The following is an 18,246-nucleotide window of genomic DNA, read 5'->3' on the forward strand; positions in this document are numbered from 1 at the left end:
GTTCCTCTGTAGCTGTGTGTGTTTTGTTAAAAAAAAAGAGTGTGTGGTTAAGACCGCACGACAGAAGTGAAAACTTCTATGGTGCTCGTTACTGATTTTAAGTAATATGTAGGTAGGTAGGTACCTATTCTTATTCTATAAAAAATATATCATTATGGATAATAGTACTTGGAGGAATAAAGAGCAAGGCATAAATAATTAATGTCAAAAATCTGTATTTTTCAATAGAAACTGCAAATACGTCCGCTTTTAGAGGTACACCCTGGCAAAATTTGTGAGGTTAGGTTTGGATATTTAAATTTTATTTTCTTGACGATGATATTGAACACAACACAAGTTTTCATAGCAATACCAATACCCTGTATTATGATAATTTGTCCATTTTCCTCTTCACATTTTGCTACACTAATTTTTCCAATAGATGAATTGAGAATTGTTGAAGCCATACCTATAATTGAGAATTATGTATTAAATCCTACATTCATCTGTAAACTTACAATATTTGTCGTGTCTTTATCGTTTATATTATATGTATAAAACTATACAGGGCATTTCACAAGTGATAATTACTTTTTTTGCCTACGCTTTCTCTTTTCATCATCTGTTCCCACTTTCACATTTCTTTCTTTCTCTGATGACCACCTCTTTGGGGGGAGTTTATCCCTCTTTGAGAGGAGTTCAATGTGCTTTTGAGGTGTTTTGAATCTGTCAAAAAGATAAATTGTTGGCAGCAAAACATTTTTCCTTTTTTGGAGATATGCAACACATAATACAACGAGATGACAGTTGTGGTAAGTTTTTGGAAAGGGTCTTACCTCAGGACTTGTGGTTATAATTTTTGTTGTTAGTTTGAGTGTTGTGTTCAATAAATTCATTCCTCTGTAGCTGTATGTGTTTTGTTAAAAAAAAGTAATTTATTGAACTGCATCTACTAGGAAGGCAAACCTCTTTTTTGAACATCATCGTCTCGATGTGGGTTAAATAACTCGTTTTCTGGTCGTGGTCAGTTCTCTTAGATACTAATCTAGTGACCATGTGAGTCACCACTCTTGTCTCATTCATGAATTGTAAATTTTGGTTTTGTTTTGGGTGCAGTTTCGCAAAAAATCAAACCAAGGACGTAATTACATTACTTTATTGTTACAAACTAGACAATTTCAATCGTAAGCTTCCTCAATTGACACTTTGGTAAACATACTGTTCAAAATTTTCTCCAGAATCAATCCGATACCTTTCGCGTATCCGTCTTTGACATCAGCGAAGACTTCTTTGCTGTTGTCGTTGAGCACTTTGTTGATGTTGTCCCCCAGTGTCTTGTCCCCGTTGAAGAGGTTCTCAAAGTCGAAGGAAATAACCTCAGGGTCCAGACTGAAGTTGGTTACGGAGAACTTAAAGTACGTCTTTCCGTCCTTGGGAATCTCCTCGAAGGGCGCGTCCAGTGCGACTTTCACACTCTCTGAAAGACCAAGCTCGAGCAACTCCCTTAAACTTTAGTGGTACTCACTCAAGATGATGGTGCTGGGTCCTTGGCCCACCACCGGGAGCAGCAACACCTTCCCGCTCAGCTCGTACTGGCACAGCATCTTGATCTCAGGGATGACCCCCGCGAGCTTGAAGTTCTTGTTGGGGAAGTCCGCCCTGAAAGTTTCCAAAAATGGGAGTTTCGGGAAGGAGTTGGACTCACTCGAATTGGGAGAACGTCGTTTTGTCTATGCCGTACAACTTGCAGTCTTTGAACTTCTGCTCGAGGTTCACCACCGCGTCGGAGCCGGCTCCTATCGTCAGCTCCGTCACCTCCAAGGGGTCGAAGCTGGGCAGGCCGATGGACGGGAAGGGCTTGGTCAGCTGACGGAGGCCGTCTTCGGACGCCTGCAGGATGCACTGGTTCAAGTTGGGGTCTTTGCGGTTGCACTTTTTGAAACTCGGCGCTGCAAAAGATTGTAGATGGGAGGGCGACAGGGTTGGAGGGACTTACGGAGTTTCGCGGCGTGGATGGACGCCACCAACAGGAGCACACCTACAGCTGGTTTCATGACGAATGGGTTGCTGCTTTGGAATTGTTCCACGATTTATACGAGCGGAGGGAGTAGCATAACCAGTTTGGTCTTTCGAGTTTTTTCATTGTTCCATATTCAAATTTGGCACTTTTTTGGGGCAATTATCGCATCACCTTCTCCGTGGAGGTCACAGTTTTTTAGTTTTGGTTGTCATCTGTAACTATTTTTTCAGATTCTCGACACATAGGTTACTCAAAATGCGCCATAAATTATTATGTACCACCGAATCTAGACTAACTCCTTTTTATTAGTGTTTTTTTTTTAATATGGAAGAAGTTTTCAAGGTTTGTGATTTTGATTGGTTTCAAGACTATTTCGTTCCACGTGCGGAATGTTTTCTTGTTTTTTCTTTTGACATTATTTTGTTTATTCTGTCTTTAATTCCAAGAAAACAATTTTATTGTTAATTTTGACTTTAAAATGCCCTTGTAGTGTTGACATTATCACCCTTTTGTTATTTTCTTTTGGTCATGGCAGTCTGCTCAAGATCTTTACTTTCTTTTTTATCCACTACTTGCCTCTCGGTGATAATTAAAAAAAATAGATATAATTTTCTAGTTTCTTGTTCTTCTTATTTACTTTCGTACTTTATTTCCACATTTTCTTCCCTTATTGCGTGGTGATTATATCGATCGTTGAAAAAATCGATGGTCAAGGTTTTGACATTTCCTTCAGACACATAACCTCACGTTTCTAGGACGAAGAAAACCAGAGAAAATTTCCTTGATTTAGTTATAAAAAAACTGCTTTCTTCAAAAGAAAAAGCCATTGCCTGTTGTATAAATGAATGACGTTTGACATCTATGATTTGACAATTGATGAAGCTACGCGATACGTTAATAGAAATAAAAACATGCACCAGTTCACTTGGCTACATTTTTCTTTGAAAGCTCTTTATTTGTTTATTTTCATTATTGTCTTTAAATTTATTCTGTGTTATACTCTCTCATTCTCTACTTCTTCACTCTTTAGGATCAGTAACTCCACTGCTGTCTTTAATGTTCACTTTGTAGTTTTTTCTTTATATTTGAATATTATCATTATCATCTCTGGTCTAAATAAATTAATGTCATCTCTTTTCTATTTCTTTATTTCTCCTTTTCTTATTATTCATTATACAGGGTGTATCCGAATTCGACCGACAAACTGTCAGGGCAGATTCTACGATCAAAAGTAAGCTTAAAATTCTCAATATAAATGGCGTCAAAAACGCTTAGTTTGCGAGATAATCAACAAAAACTTAAAAACAATTACGATCTGAATTCCATGGATTTTATGGGGTTATCTGTGCATTGAACAGGGGGGCGAAATTTTGACAATTTTTGTAAATTGTACAAAGCTCATTTTTATTTTTGTACTTTTCATCAAAAAATCCCACCCGATTCCTTTTGTTGCTGGTAGAACTTTTTAGTCGATTATCTCGCAAACTAAGCATTTTTGACCCCATATGATTTAAGAGTTTTATGCTTATTTTTGATCATAGAATATGCCCTGAAAGTTTGTCGGTCGAATTCGGATACACCCTGTATACCTTGATTCTTTATGCTAATTAATTTGCTTTTAATTCTTCATTCTTAACTTCAATTTTTTTTCTATTACACTCATTTTACGAGTATTGTAACGTTTCCCGCTTGCCATCCTGGGTTACTTTTCTCTTTGGATGGTATTTTTGCAAAAAATGCTTTAAATTTTCTCCATTGTCTTCTTTCTTTATTTTCTTACTTCTTCATTTACATTTTTTTTCATTTTGATTCTTTCGTTGTCATTGACTACACTTCTGTTTTTGTTTCCTTTATATTCACTTTATGTTTTTTTCCTTTTTCACTATTAATGTTTCTGTTATACAGGCTGTTCCACGAGTTATAATGAGCCCGACGGAATTTAAAATGCAACCCACAATACATTTGCAAAGCAACGCTGGATATGAACGCGGACAATATCCAGGTTCGCTTTGCAAATGCATTGTGGGTTGCATTTGCAATTTTATGGGGCTCATTATAACTCGTGAAATACCCTGTATATACCAAATACTTATTTCTCCACCGTATATTTCTTTGATCTTTGATCTTCGCTTTTTTCTTTATTTAGTTAATAATAACTACCAATTTATTTCTTTTTCTACATGTCTTTATTGTTTTTTCTTTAATCATAGTTTTATTTGCGTTCTTGTATTTCTTTATATCATTCCTATCTATTTTCTTCCTTCCGCATTCTTTATTTTCTATCTATGATTTCGTCGTCGCACATTATTATCTTCTTCTCCTTCTTTGTTTTGACATTTCTTCTTCCAATCTTATTTTTTCAGTAATATTTTCTGCTAACAATTTTTTTCCTTCAATAAAAATGGGTTCTTCTTAATCCTGTGATTTCAATTTATCTTCAATTTAGTCAAAATTACTTGAACAATCTATCGGTTCTACAAACCGCCCGCAATTCTGGATGTATTGTTGGTTGCCCACATTTAGTAATCGCCGCCATTTTCTTTCTGCACTTTACTCTGAACACATAAACTCCAGAATTTGTAACAACGTCAAAAACGCCTTCACTGACGTTACTTTTGCCGAAAGCGACTACAACTTCATCTTTTAATGCCGTCATACAACAATGAGGCAAAAATAATCTCGACGCTGACATTGACCCTTTCACGGTACTGACGCATCGACCACGTCAGATGTCAAAAAACTGCCAAACGAGATTCTTTATAATTTTTTTAATCCTGCGTAGCCTTTCAGCGCTCTTGGCATTGGTGAAAACAAAGAACAAGTTTCAACACGTCAATTCTAACCTCGGGATCTAGATTTTCGACTTCCATTTCACTAATTCATGCAGAGGGTTCGTAATTAAAACAAATAAAAAACTAGAACACGCCGGATTCTCGGCAGTCATTAAGATAATGGTATTAGATAATTTTTATTTGGAAATAACACAGATCTTTACAAGAGAAAATCTCAATCAAAACCTTCCTCGATTGACACTTTCGCGAACATATTACTCAGGACTTGCTTCAGGACGATTGCCAGACCCGCCTCGTATCCTTTCCTCACGTCACTGAACACTTCCAAGTGGTTCTCGTTGAGCACCTTGTTCATGTTGTCGCCCAACTGTTTGTCGCCGTTGAAGAGATTTTCGAAATTGTAGGACACACTTTCCGGATCTAGACTTAAAGTGGTAGTACCAAACTTCATGAAGTGCTTGTTTTTCTTCTCAACCACTTCGAACTCGCTGCGATATGTAAACTTGATGTTCTCTGCAACAAAACAGACATTACCGACACAACACACTTGTCGCATACTCACTCAGGACGATGGTGCTGGGTCCCGTGCCCACCATGGGCAACAGAAGAATCTTCCCATTGAACTCGTATTGGCACCTCTTGTCGATCTCCGGGATTAATCCAGAGGCGGACAGGACCTTCTCGTCGAAGTCGAAACTAAAACAGTTGTAGCGGTTTTAAAACCGTCTTGAAACCAACTCCAAACGGTTTTGAAATGGTTTTGTTACACTCAAACCATTCCAAAACCATCTCTGTTGACTTACTTGAGTTCGTCGAAGTGCAACTTGCTGAGGCCAAACAGCTTGCAGTTCCTGAAGATCTGCTCCACGTTGACCACCGATTGGGATCCAGCTGCTATCCTCAGCTCGGTGATCTCCATGGGCTCAAAATTCGGCAAGTTTACTTCAGGATACGCTTTGGTCAGTTGGGGGAGACCGTCGCTGGCCGCCTCCAGGTAGCATTTTGCTGGCTCCGGACTGCTCCGGTTGCACTTCTTGAAGCTGGGTGCTGAAACAAAGACACTTAGAGTTGTGGAGTTTCGAAGAGAAGTAACTCACGAAGGTTGGCAGAGTGGGCGCAGGCCACTAGCACGAGCAGAGCCACTGTTGTCTTCATGGTGAATAAGAGATGGTAGGCCGCGGCGAGATTTTATACCTCCTGGGGAATCTGTACTCGTAGTTGCTGGGCAGGTTTTTTTTAGGTAGACAGTAGATTGGGGAATTTAAATTAAGACAGATATCTTAATTGAGAAGCTTCTTATCTGTGACCGTGACGTGTGGGGTCAAGACACACCAGGTACTAGGACTTTGGGGGCGAAAATCGAAAGATGAGTACATTTTACAAAATTCATACAAAGATCTGGAGTCCTTGATATTTTGTTTCTTCTTTGAGTTTTGTTGTTTTGGTTGTTATTCTTGATTCTCAGAAACAGCATTAATATTAAAATGGTACCTGTCAGGGATAACCTCGAAGTCATGAATACATAACAGATTTCGTTTTAGATAAATGCTACAATTAGGCATGACGAATTGCGCAAGAGCTGACAAGATCTGGAATGTGACGAGGCTTGAAATGGATAATTACTTTAAGATCTTTTTTTACCCTCTGGAACCAGTTCCTCACCTGTGCCAAAATCTCCAGGAAATATTATAACAAGCTCTGATGACGCAACGCCAACAGGCAAGAAGAAGAACAGGAGAGGATTCATATTCATCCTAATTTTGAAGCAAAGCATTTCTTCACGTGAGCCTCATGTATTGGCACAAAGATACTTTAAAAACGTCGTGAGTGATTTAGATTTGTCCAAAAAGCAGACGGAAGTTCTAGGATTCCGGTCAAAAGGCTGGAATCTTCTCCATCGTGATGCAAGGGTTGCTACATTCGAAATTTGCATGACGAATTTAATTTTCTTTCCCAAAAGAATGTGTAATGGGTCAGTGACTCTTCTAGAGTTACCTTGAAAGCTGTACTTCTTCATAACTAAGATAAATTCCCTTTTGTGCCACTAGCCCATGCGACTAACATGTGAAAATGTAAAACTAATTCGAAAACATCCGGTACAAAAAATTTTCGTGGAAAATTCGTGGGAACATTAAAATGAAAGAAAAAAGTATTTGTAAAATAGAAGAAACTTCAAATGAGTAATAATGTAATGTTAAATAATAATAAATTTTAAAAAAAGACTAAATGAAGACTTCAGTAGAGATGAAGTAGAGTTTATTAATTATAAAATTAGATAAAAAGTAGTCGTATGGTTGTGTTTTATGCAAAAAATGTCTCCACAAATGGTCTCATTTGACGTTTGGCAAATCTGACACACTTTGACACTTTTGACAGCGTCAACTTCAATAAAATTTTCCTTCAAAACTCCTTTGCAAAATTTCCACTAGAAGTGCAGCTAAAATTCCCGTTTTAATCTCTTTATTGATAATGATATTCCTTTTGTAACCTTTCAATCATTTTGAATAATTAAAAATACCTGTTGTTCATTTTGATCTAAACCATAGAAAAAAAATTAGCTTGGTGATTAAAAATTCAAGAGGTCAGATGAGCTCAATCGTGGACGATGGACAAAACAAAGTAAAGAGAGTGAGGAAACCTTTAACCGTTACAAAATACTCTTCGGATCTTGTCATCAACCAATACTGTTCTTTCAACTTTCACTCCTTTAAACCATCCCAACCTTACTAGCTCACTTCCGACAGTTAATGGTCGATTTATTGGAATTTTTATGTGGCTGGAATGTAAACAAATCTCCTAATCTGACTAAGTCGAATAATTTATTCACTTAATTAAGATTTTCATTTCATTATTGTGACAAGGTCACGCTACACGAGCATAAAATTACATAACATTATACAAACAACAAATTAAAAATCTAATGTGATCCAGCGCACTAATTAAAATGAAAAAGAAAAGAAAACATATCTTTATTAATATTAATTAAACAATTAGGTAAATGGAGTCATTATTTACAGATTTCTAGTCGTATGTTGCACTTGTATTGATAGATGGCGCGCACAATCATCATATGTCATTTGACTTGAAAATTAATAATATTAAATTCTAACACTACTTTTGGTGTATAAATCAATCAAAAGCCTCCTCTATCGACAATTTCCCGAAGAACCTGTTGATCAGGCCTATCAAAATCTGGTTGACAGTTTCCACATAAGCTTCTTTCATGTCGGCGAAGACTTCCTTCGAGTTGTCGTTGAGAACTGCGTTAATATTGTCCCCTAGAGCCTTGTCGCCGTTGAAGAGGTTGTCAAAACGGAACGTAACCTTCTCCGGTTCCATCTTCAACTTACTGTCGACGAAGTGCATGTAGGTCTTTCCGTTCTTCTTCACTTCTTCGTATTTAAGAAAACAATCCACTGTGTTGTTAACTACAAAAACAAAACAGTCAACTGTGCGCGACTAGAGCGTCGACTCACACAAAGTGATCACGCTGGGACCTTCTCCTTTGATGTCCAGAAGAAGAATCTTGCCGTCCATCATGTAGTCGCAGTTCTGCTGCAGCTCCGGATAGAAGATTGCGACGGTGAGCGTCTTCTTCTCGAAATCAAACCTGCAAGAGAATTTTTAACACCGAGTCACTTAAGCCACTTTGGGGGTTTCCGCGCTCACTCGAATTGCTTGATGTCGGGTCTCTCGAAGCCGAAGATTTTGCAGTTCTTGTAGTGTTGGTCCAACGCGATGGTTCCGGAGCCTCCGTATAGGGTGGCCGAGGGGATCTCCAAGGGGTAGAGGCTCGGCAGGTTTACTTCTTTGTAAGGTCTGATCATCTTGGGGACGGCGTCGCGGGTGGCTTTCAGGACGCATTCCTTCAGGTCGGGTTGTTTGCGGTTGCACTTGAGGAAGTTGGACGCTGGAACGAGAGGGTGAGATGGGGTGGGGGTGCGAAGCGGTGAGACTTACGGAGTTTGGCGCTGTGGGCCAGAGCGGCCAAGACTAGGATGACTGCAACGTGTCTCATGGTGAAATGGTAAATGGTGCTATTTGGTATCTTTTATAGCAACCTCCGGTTCCTGTATGGTAATAGGACAGGTGTTGGACTGGTTGCCAAAATATTCCGAACAAGATGGAAGGTTTTGGCATAATTATTGTCAAGGGGAATCCAGAGGAAGCTCAAGGTTTAGTCAAAAATGTCACAGTTTTGATATTTTAGTGGCCAGTTTCGCAAGCTTTTTACTTAATTTTGGAAATTTATTGCTGTGCCAAATGAAAATTATTTTAATTCTTTAAATTGCTTATGCGAAACGTATGGATTAAATATCAGAAACGCAGTCCAATAAAACATTAGATTGTAAATTATAGCTTGAGGCGGTAGCATTAATGTAAATGTGATTTTTTGAATCATTTTGTTGTGCATAATGAAGACAAACTTTGGACTGGATCTGGATGTCTCAAGTTTCAAAGAAAAATCACAAAATTTGTGTGATTTGAAGTCAAGCCAACAGGAAGGAATTTAGATGTGGAGGTCAATAATAATAATAGTTTACTTCCTGTCAGTGATGTAAAAAAATCAAATGCACGTTTATGAAATGTCATACAAATGTCAACTCTATCCCATCAACACAGTTGCCACATAAATTTTCGTACATAGTTGCCATACTTATTCACAATCATTTTGATTCACCCAATATAAGTCATTCAAAAAACTCCCGACATTTTTCTCATTTCTAGTTTCCCAAAATAATATAATTAGTGATAATCTTTTGAAATTTGGGTCGGTAATAGGATGATTAGGTCCTACGTACAGCCAATTAGAATATTAGGTGGTTGGCACTTATGAAATAAACTAAAAAATATACATATACAATTGTAAATGACAGCCAATGTCACGTGAGTTTTCTGAATAAATTATAATTATAAGAAAAAGCGTAATTTACGTAATTAAATTAAAGATGGAATTTAATTTTTGTCCGAATTAAAAATAATTTCACTCTTGATGAAATATGAGACTTGCATTCTTCCTATATGTTGTCAGTGGAGGTCAAAAGAACTTAAAAATAAATTAAAAATCATGGTTCAAGGTTTTTGCAACATCTAACAATAAATAAACAGGAAGATGAAAGAGTCATTTATCTTACAACCATTCTGTATTTTCCCGCTCTCTTTTGTGAGTAAAAATACCGTAAAGCTCTCATGAAATGTCAGAATATGACAGGCCCCACCCACACGTTTTGCGATGCTGCCAGTTCGCCTATACAGGATGTCTCAGCTATGATTTTCGAGCCTAATATCTCGGTTATTTGCCAACGGATTTTTATGAAATTTAAAATGCAGATATTTTAGACCGTGGAGGTTCGATTAGTAATAATAAAATTACCTCAAGTTAAAAAATGTAATTTTAACACATGTTTCCTTTATCGAAAATTATGTGCGATTATTATTAGATTGTTAAACATTAAAAAATAGGGGTCTACACAAACAATTAAGTAAATCACTTGTCTGATTCAACGAAAAGATTAGATTTTGTCGTTAAAAATTTAATGTAAAATTTGAAGGTATTTGAGCAGTTACCTTTTGAAACAATTGATGATTAATTGCCAAGCAACATTTTGTACACCCTTCTAAGTCTGTTAAAATTGGGCGCGTTTTATTAGAAACGTCAAATTGTGGAAATTTATTGAAAACACTCTAAAAATAGACTACAGCGGCAGAAATTTTAATATTGTTGAAAAAGGAAAAAAAAGGCCTATGGAGGGTGTCGTAAGAACTTCAATGACACACGTTTTCTCGTGGAACACTATCCAAATGTAGGCTTTACAAAATGTAAGGTTAAGAGAGCCGTCAATTTATTTGAAGACACAGGAAGCGTACGTGAACTAAATTACCCTGCTAAAATATCCCGATCGTGTTTTAGTCCTTTATGGAAGAATTAAAGCATCCAGTATAATAAATTACGTCCAAATGTTGTCTTTAACTTTGTAAGTGTTTTTAAGGTTAACAAGATAAACGTCAAATATGTCACCTGCGCTTCTGCGAAAAGGGATGACCAAAATTCTGCAAAATTACGCGTTTGTTTCATACGCGTCTACGTTTTGGCATTTGCAGCCACGTTTAACACAGTTTTTTGCTTTTTTCTTGCAAACCAGACGTCTTTCAAGGACCAGTTTTTCCCTACAGCATTTTTTATTGCCGATCGATTTTTATGTAAATCTTAATCGATTCAACATTTTAAAAAGGCATGTAAAAATTACGTTTTTAAGACTTGGGTGATTGCATTAATGGGATTTTATTCTTCACCGTCTAAAATATCTGCATTTTAAATTTCACAAAAATCCGCTGGAAAATAACTGAGTTATTACGCTCGGAAGTCTTAGCTGAGACACCCTGTCTATTTTTTTAGATCAGCTGTCAGTGTCAAAACTTTAACTGCACACAAAATAAAATCATTAATTTTTGGAAGATTTGCAGTTGTATTTTGTTGAACTTCTGTATCATATTCATGATTTAGATTTTCTTCGTCGTCAATTTCAACATCTTGATTTTCTTATTCAATGTTGTTTTCATCACCTTCATTTTCAGTCTTTTGAAAATCTTCAGCAGCAACACTTGCTCCCGCGGCAACATTAATTTTCTTTTTTCGTAGTACGTTTCTAATATACATCCTTAAGGGCAGCAGTCCAATGCTCAGTATTTGAAGCAGCAACTTCGCTTGTAGTTATTTTTTTTTTAGAACTTGTTCGGAATTAAAGGGAATCACACGACAAGCTCGAAAACATGATCGTATATTGTCGGCCATAGAAAGATTTACTTTTCTCAAAAACTCTTTTAAAAGAAAGAGAAATTATCTTTTGGAATTGTGCCTCTATGAGACTTTTTCCAATTAAGAAGCACTGTTTTCCATTTTGTCTTTAATCCAGATATGCCCAAAATCATTTTTTTCGAAATGTTAACAGCTGTATAACTTTTTTGCATATTAAAGATCTAGAGACAATCAAAAATTGTTTTTTATTTATAATTTTTTCCGCAAAATTTTCAAAACAGAGTTAAAATTAAATATGATTTGAACCCTAAAATTTGTACCCGCTCATGTGTTTACACATTCATTGATAACCAAGCACGAAAAAAGAATTACTCGATTAAATTCCTCGAATGAAAAACAGTGAAAACTGTTATATAGTATTAGAACAGCGATCGTTCTTTCTTCAAAAAACCGGTAAAGTTTTTACGGCACAAAAACATTTTTACTCTCTGTTTCGTTTCAATTGATGATTAATTGATTACTGCATGAGCGAAGTGTCAAATTTGGGGTTAAAAAAACGTAGTATTGAGATAGGTTAGTAATAATTTCACTGACTTGATTTAATCATAATAAATGTTCAAATTGGTGGCCTTCATTATTCATGCAGGCTTGTGTCCTTCGGACCAAAGAAGCTTCTGTTTGCACTAACATTTCCGGATTTTCACGTATGTTTTCGGCCGTTTGCATCACACGGGCAGTTAATTCTTCAGTGGTATTAACTAGATCAGCGCAGATTCAGCGCATTTTGAAGAAAATCCAAATTCAAGCCTGGAAATACAGGTGTCCCAGAACTGGCTCCCCAGAGAAAAAAGGGAGCCTTACGGCGAATATATTAACGTGTATTCTGAAGAAAAAAAGTCCTATCTCAAATGATAACCGAGAAAAGACATTTTGAAGTTGACCAATTAGAGTTGAGCATCATTAAGGTGGAATAATCCCAATTTTGTGTTGCCTAGGTTTCCTTTTTATCCGTAAACCTCTATAATTCTGTCCATTAGATTTGGTCCACTACATTTATTAGAATGATTGTTTACGTCAGTTTGACATTTGTTATACAATTTCGCTGCGATATTTAATTCAAGTGTATCATTTAACATGTATTCTTCCTCTGAGTACGTAGATATGATTCTTACTTTTGCGCGATGTGGGAACAATGCACGTGAAGCAGTAAGGTTGTACCGTGAACAATTTCCACAAAGACAAAGTCATCCGGATCATAAAACAATCCTGAAATTAATCACTCGGGGTCGAGAAACGGGTCAGATGCAGCCAGTTTGAAGAATAAGTTGTGGGTGCTCCAAGAAATGTAAGGACTGTCGAACACGAGGAAGCCGTATTGAATGTCTTTGAGGAAGACGGCACCCGGAGTATTCTAACAGTTTCTCGTGAAATGGGTTTATCCAAGAGTTCGGTGCAGAGAGTTCCTGCTGATAATAATAGGAGGCATCCGTACGACTATACAGGAGTACAACATCTTCTGCCAGGGGATTATCCAATTAGGCGAGAGTTTTATCTATGGTTAATAAACCAAAACGATGCTCCACACTTCTTGTCACGGATACTGTTTTCTGATGAGTCGCTATTTTGCCGGTAAGGTTGTTCCAATTATCACAACCTTCATATCTGGGCAGAGGAAAATCCAAGAGAATTATTTCCCAGAGGTTTTCAACATAGGTTTTCTGTTAATTTGTGGACTGGGCTAGCGGGCGATCGTTTGGCAAGTATAAGCGTGGTGGATCCTTCCATTTGTTAAAATTCCGAATCCCCGGCTCTAGATTGGACCGTTTGAATTCCCCGCAAGATATGCTCAGTTTATTGGCACGGAGCTACCTCATTTACTTGAAATTGTACCTCTTGCATATCGCATAAATGACTGGTTCCAACATTTTAGCAGAAACGTTCGGGAAATTTTGGATAACCAATATCCACAGCGCTGGATCGGTCGAGGAGGACCGCATCATTGGCCTGCCAGGTCTCCAGATCTGAATCATTTATCGGCGGCCCATAAATTCAGAGGCTGATCTGAGAGTTCGAATTCAAGAGGCTTTGTTTCAGTTGTTGATGACAGATAAACGTCAACGAATTTTTATATCGGAAAACGTCAAAATTCTAGTTGCCCAAACATTTTATTGATTTGTGCGATATCAGAGATTTTTTGTTGTTGTTTAGCAACCGATCGGATTTTTTAGTAACACCTGAGGACGAGCTTCCGGGATTGGTGAAATTAAAAACTTTATAACTCGGTAATTTGAGCTAGCAGAAAATTTATTTTAGTCAATTTGGAGTCTCTTTTGTTGTCGGCACATGCCTATTTTCTCTGGGGAGCCAGTTCTGGGACAGCCTGCATATTAATAATAATTAAATAAATTTTTGCTTTTTGTATCTTAAAACTTTGTTAAACTGTAATTTTTTTCAAGAGAGATGTTAGAATGTGACTTACATTTGACCTGAATTTTTTGTTCTTAATCTGTCAAATTTTAGAATAATTTTTTTTCTGCTTCTAAGTAAAAAATATTTCTCTAGATTTATTCTACCATTTTCATTCCATTTTATAATACTTTATTGTTTTTATTTTCCTGTTATTTTCATACTCAAGTTTTTTTTTTCTATTATTTCTTTCCTTAGTTTCTTTTTGCCTTTTATTGTTGATACACTCGTTTTACATTTTTGTCCTGACTCCTTATTTTATTACTATTAGTCTTGCAAATTATCATATTTTCGTAAAATTTTCTTAACCCTCCACCACCTGGCGGCACGGCAATTTTGCCGGAGTACATACACTATTACGGATAATAGTATCAAGTAATAATTACCGGCGTCTCGCCTTCACATTTTGACTTTTTTGTGTTTTATGTTCTGTGTCAATGTTAAGGAATTTCCTCACGATATGACATGAGTATAATAATATACCTTTTTGAATTTCAACTACCAATGTGTTATCTAAATCCAGAATTTTTAAATTTTTAAAAAGAAATTGCGGTACTATTCCCGTTGCTGAAATTATAAGATTTCTCATAGCAACGGAGAGCTCTAAATATTTATTAATTTTTGTGTTATATGTCTGTTTTATATTGTGTGAATTTGAACAGCTATATCTAAAAGACATGCTTGCTTTTGTTGTTTATTTAAAATAATAATGTCTGGTCTGTTATGCTGAATATGAATGTCAGTTAAAACTGTACGATCAAAATATAATTTGTAATTGTCAATTTCCAAACAACTTTCTGGTTTATAAATATAATGTGGTTGTGTATTCTTTAATAAATTGAATTTAACTGCTAAATTCATGTGTATAATTTTAGCGAATATATCGTGACGTTTTTTATATTCGCTTTGAGCCAAAACGGTGCAAGAAGAAATGATGTGTTCAATGGTTTTCCCTTTCAGTTCCGCAAATCCTACATTTATCAATGATTGATTGCACACCGCATATGTGTTTTTTATAATTTCTTGTATTTATAACACGATCTTGTATTGCAAATATAAAACCCTCAGTCTCAGGGTGAATATTTGATTCTTTAAGCCATGCATGAGAAGCCTGAATATTAATTTCTGGTTGTTTTAGTTCTTTAAAATATCTCCCATGTAAAGACTTCTGTTTTATATTTGCTATAGTGTCAGGTATATTTGGCTCAACAATATCTGAAATTATATTATCACTTAAATTTAAAGGTGTGTAACTTTTATTGTTTTATTTTTTCTTCTAATTTTTTTAAATAACTTTTTACTCGAATAAAGTCAATTTCTTGTTTAGTTCTCGAAACAATTTTTTCAATTCAACACTTTCATAGTTTCAGTGGGTACTGTTTATATGTTTTATATTTTCATTTCTTTTTTTTTTGTATATCTTTTTGTTTTCTTGCCTTGATTATCATTTCAATTCGTTTTTCCTTTCCTTCTCTTTAAATATGCATATTCCTCACATGTTACCTCTCAAACTGTTCGCTTTGTTTTAAATAAATCATCAAAATGAAAACTATTCACAAATTGTTCGAAGACCACTCAATTCAAGCTTCGTTGCCAAGAATGAATATATTAACTCCCCAAAAAGTGAAACAAGTTAATCAACAAAATGGACGAATTCCGAGAATATGCTAATCGTTAAAGTAAGCGCAAATTAACACTTAATAACAGGCCTGAAATTCTTGTTTTCTTGCATAACTAATTCATTAAACAAAATCAATTTGTACAAAAAATGTTAACGTAATTATTAACAAACTAAACAGCCATCAGTCACTCAAACGCTTCTCTGCAGACACCCTGGAAGACAAGTTGCTGACCAGCCCCCTAACTATTCCGGCGATGACCTCCGCATAGCTGTCCTTAATTTCTTCAAAAACTTCCACCCAATTGTCTCTGAGCACTTGATTGAGATCACTGCTTATCTTTTGTCACTGCTGACCAGACCTTGGAAGTTGTAAGAAACAGATTCTGGATCTAACGGGCCTTCAAACCTATGGAAATTCAATTGTTTGCAACATTTTTCCAGCGTGGAAAATGACACAAGAAACGTCTGACATTTTAACGAAATAAAATTAGGTTAGAAAATATTTTTAATTTTTCTAGTGCATTCTCCCTATTCCCCCTCCCCGGAATATGGCAATATGAAATTGAGAAAAAGCTTACTATGTAACCTGTGTAACTCCTGAGAATAATTTGTTACCTACAAAAATTACTTTACACTGTTAACAGAATTAGAATGTCGCCTACTGTAAATATATATTTAATTGAAGGCCCGATACATTGGATGCAAATCTCAAATAGGTCTTGTAATGTAATTTCTTATATCATGCAGTTTATTTTACCGTACTCGTATTTCCATTTCATTCTTCTATTTTACAACTTTATCTTCATGTTTTGATTGAATCTTTCCTTTTGTCTGCTTTTAACAAAAAAATTGTTTCATTCTTTGTTTCTCGGCCTAGATTTTGCTTTCATCATTTCTTTCTATACACTTTCATTATCTTCTTCTTCTTCTGTTTATCGCTTTCTCCTGGCACTTAACTTACAAAACAAACCTCATCTCACTTTTTCTGTCACTTTGTTTTCCACTCTTACAAAAACATTACATTTTCTTTTTTTTTATTCTGCATCTCTTCTGTGGGTATTCTTTTACGCTTTCTTTTTTTCAGTCTTTCACATCCATCCTTCTATTTTTATATAAAGTTTATTCTCTTTCATTTCCTCACTTGTTTAATAATTACACTCTTTTTTTCTCTCACACTTTCATTAAGCACAACTTGGCACTTTCATTCTTATATTTCCCTTTCATTTCTCTTGTCTCTTTTTTTTTCGTATTACTACATCCCAATTATTTCTTTTCGTTTTTAATTCCAAACACTTTATCTTTCATCATTGTCACATTTTTGTTTTTTTTTATTCACCCAATCGACTAATAATTATATTGTTTACTTCAACTTGCGTCACGCTCTTAACATCGGTGCAAACAAGTTTACCTTTTTTTTTACCATCAATGTACAACATCAATGCCATCACATTGAACATTACATTACAGAGAAATCTATAATTTATTATTAAATAAATTATATTTTTTATGTAAAAATTCTTGAAAACAACAAAACGTCAATAAACATTCTAATATTTTATTTTGTACCCAACAATTGTAACTTCCAAAATTCTTGTATTACCAAAAAAATTAATCGAAGGCTTCTTCAATGGACACTTTCGCAAAGAAGCCGTTCAGGAGATTCATGATGATTTGGTTTATGGTCTCGTTGAGGTCTTTGCTCATGTCGGTAAAGACTTCCTTCCAGTTGTCATTCAAGACTGCGTTGATGTTGTCACCTAGAACTTTGTCCCCATTGAAGAGATTTCCAAAATGAAAGGTGACCAATTTCGGCTCTATCCCCACCAAACTCTTGACAAACTTGATATAAGTCTTGCCATTCTTCTTCACTTCTTCGTAATTAAGAAAATGCGAAAAATCCATATTTTCTAAAATTTCCCAAAATTTTTACACCCCCCGAAGACACAAACCACTCACCCAAAGTGATAACAGCAGGGCCACTTCCAGTAATGGGCAACTGGAGCACCTGTCCCTCCAGTTGATAACGGCACTTGATCAGTATCTTGTCGTAGAACCCCTTCACATTCAGAGTCTTCGCCTCAAAATCAAACCTGCAACACACCTCCCCCCTTCACTCAAAACTCCTCACCAACTCCCCACTTACACGTATAGACTGTATTTGAGTTTTTCGAATCCGTAGATGGAGCAATTGTGAAAATCCTGCTCCATGGAGACGCTCCCTCCACCCGCCCCTATGTGCACTTTGCTGATCTCCAACGGGTCCAGACTGGGCAGGTTCAGGCTCCTGAAGGGTTTGGTCAGTTGGGGGAGGCCATGCTGGGCGGCTCTCAACACGCACTCGTTCAAATTCGGGTCTTTCCTGTTGCACTTTTGGAAGTTGGGTGCTGGAACGGAACTGATTACAGTGTGAAAACATGTGTTTTCGGAAATTACGCAGTTTCACACTTTGCGCACAGAGCACGAAGGCCAGGATCACGACGGGCTTCATTCTTTCTAGAAATGAGCGATCGGAGTGCAAGCGGCGGTTCTTATGTAATGAGATGATAATTATTGCAGTTGACAAACAGTCCAGCGACAGAGTGATTCAAGGAAAGCAACGTGGTAAGTCAAA

General features: G+C 36.3%; 4 protein-coding genes and 3 long non-coding RNA genes across 7 annotated transcripts in view; 2 read left to right on the forward strand and 5 right to left on the reverse strand.

Moving 5' to 3' along the window:
* The window catches only part of LOC138129184 (uncharacterized), a 36,507-nt gene that overhangs the window by 6,767 nt on the left and 11,494 nt on the right, over nucleotides 1-18,246 (forward strand). The gene's annotated exons all lie outside the window — the stretch shown is intronic.
* Nucleotides 199-619, reverse strand: LOC138127969 (uncharacterized). The gene is made up of 2 exons (XR_011158476.1): nucleotides 498-619; nucleotides 199-448 (listed from the first exon to the last, which is right to left on the reverse strand). It is a non-coding gene; the product is annotated as an uncharacterized lncRNA (long non-coding RNA).
* LOC138127962 (protein takeout-like) lies at nucleotides 1,122-2,135 on the reverse strand. The gene is made up of 4 exons (XM_069044105.1): nucleotides 1,976-2,135; nucleotides 1,685-1,928; nucleotides 1,505-1,638; nucleotides 1,122-1,456 (listed from the first exon to the last, which is right to left on the reverse strand). The coding sequence occupies exons 1-4, from the start codon at nucleotides 2,031-2,033 to the stop codon at nucleotides 1,158-1,160; spliced, it is 735 nt and encodes a 244-aa protein (XP_068900206.1). The 5' UTR covers nucleotides 2,034-2,135; the 3' UTR covers nucleotides 1,122-1,157.
* On the reverse strand, nucleotides 4,949-6,042 carry LOC138127961 (protein takeout-like). The gene is made up of 4 exons (XM_069044104.1): nucleotides 5,889-6,042; nucleotides 5,595-5,838; nucleotides 5,354-5,487; nucleotides 4,949-5,304 (listed from the first exon to the last, which is right to left on the reverse strand). The coding sequence occupies exons 1-4, from the start codon at nucleotides 5,944-5,946 to the stop codon at nucleotides 5,006-5,008; spliced, it is 735 nt and encodes a 244-aa protein (XP_068900205.1). The 5' UTR covers nucleotides 5,947-6,042; the 3' UTR covers nucleotides 4,949-5,005.
* On the forward strand, nucleotides 6,138-8,219 carry LOC138127968 (uncharacterized). Its single transcript, XR_011158475.1, has 2 exons — nucleotides 6,138-6,278; nucleotides 6,333-8,219. It is a non-coding gene; the product is annotated as an uncharacterized lncRNA (long non-coding RNA).
* Nucleotides 7,745-8,910, reverse strand: LOC138127963 (protein takeout-like). The gene is made up of 4 exons (XM_069044106.1): nucleotides 8,752-8,910; nucleotides 8,461-8,701; nucleotides 8,268-8,401; nucleotides 7,745-8,219 (listed from the first exon to the last, which is right to left on the reverse strand). The coding sequence occupies exons 1-4, from the start codon at nucleotides 8,807-8,809 to the stop codon at nucleotides 7,921-7,923; spliced, it is 732 nt and encodes a 243-aa protein (XP_068900207.1). The 5' UTR covers nucleotides 8,810-8,910; the 3' UTR covers nucleotides 7,745-7,920.
* Nucleotides 17,177-18,224, reverse strand: LOC138127966 (protein takeout-like). The gene is made up of 4 exons (XM_069044109.1): nucleotides 18,069-18,224; nucleotides 17,779-18,019; nucleotides 17,592-17,725; nucleotides 17,177-17,542 (listed from the first exon to the last, which is right to left on the reverse strand). Exons 1-4 carry the CDS (start codon nucleotides 18,121-18,123, stop codon nucleotides 17,244-17,246), a joined length of 729 nt encoding a protein of 242 aa, XP_068900210.1. The 5' UTR covers nucleotides 18,124-18,224; the 3' UTR covers nucleotides 17,177-17,243.

This window comes from Tenebrio molitor, chromosome 4, assembly GCF_963966145.1.
Source record: "Tenebrio molitor chromosome 4, icTenMoli1.1, whole genome shotgun sequence".
NCBI classification, from domain to species: Eukaryota; Metazoa; Arthropoda; class Insecta; order Coleoptera; family Tenebrionidae; genus Tenebrio; species Tenebrio molitor.

Coding starts and splice junctions, on each gene's coding strand:
- LOC138127962 (XM_069044105.1), bottom strand. CDS start 2,033: ATGAAACCAGCTGTAGGTGTGCTCCTGTTGGTGGCGTCCATCCACGCC. Junction 1,639..1,684: donor ACGACGTTCTCCCAATTCGA/GTGAGTCCAACT, acceptor GGAAACTTTCAG/GGCGGACTTCCCCAACAAGA. Junction 1,457..1,504: donor ACCCAGCACCATCATCTTGA/GTGAGTACCACT, acceptor TTGGTCTTTCAG/AGAGTGTGAAAGTCGCACTG.
- LOC138127961 (XM_069044104.1), bottom strand. CDS start 5,946: ATGAAGACAACAGTGGCTCTGCTCGTGCTAGTGGCCTGCGCCCACTCT. Junction 5,839..5,888: donor CGCCCACTCTGCCAACCTTC/GTGAGTTACTTC, acceptor TCTTTGTTTCAG/CACCCAGCTTCAAGAAGTGC. Junction 5,488..5,594: donor TTGCACTTCGACGAACTCAA/GTAAGTCAACAG, acceptor CAACTGTTTTAG/TTTCGACTTCGACGAGAAGG.
- LOC138127963 (XM_069044106.1), bottom strand. CDS start 8,809: ATGAGACACGTTGCAGTCATCCTAGTCTTGGCCGCTCTGGCCCACAGC. Junction 8,702..8,751: donor GGCCCACAGCGCCAAACTCC/GTAAGTCTCACC, acceptor CTCTCGTTCCAG/CGTCCAACTTCCTCAAGTGC. Junction 8,220..8,267: donor TCCCAGCGTGATCACTTTGT/GTGAGTCGACGC, acceptor TTGTTTTTGTAG/TTAACAACACAGTGGATTGT.
- LOC138127966 (XM_069044109.1), bottom strand. CDS start 18,123: ATGAAGCCCGTCGTGATCCTGGCCTTCGTGCTCTGTGCGCAAAGTGTG. Junction 17,726..17,778: donor CTCAAATACAGTCTATACGT/GTAAGTGGGGAG, acceptor GGTGTGTTGCAG/GTTTGATTTTGAGGCGAAGA. Junction 17,543..17,591: donor CCCTGCTGTTATCACTTTGG/GTGAGTGGTTTG, acceptor GGGAAATTTTAG/AAAATATGGATTTTTCGCAT.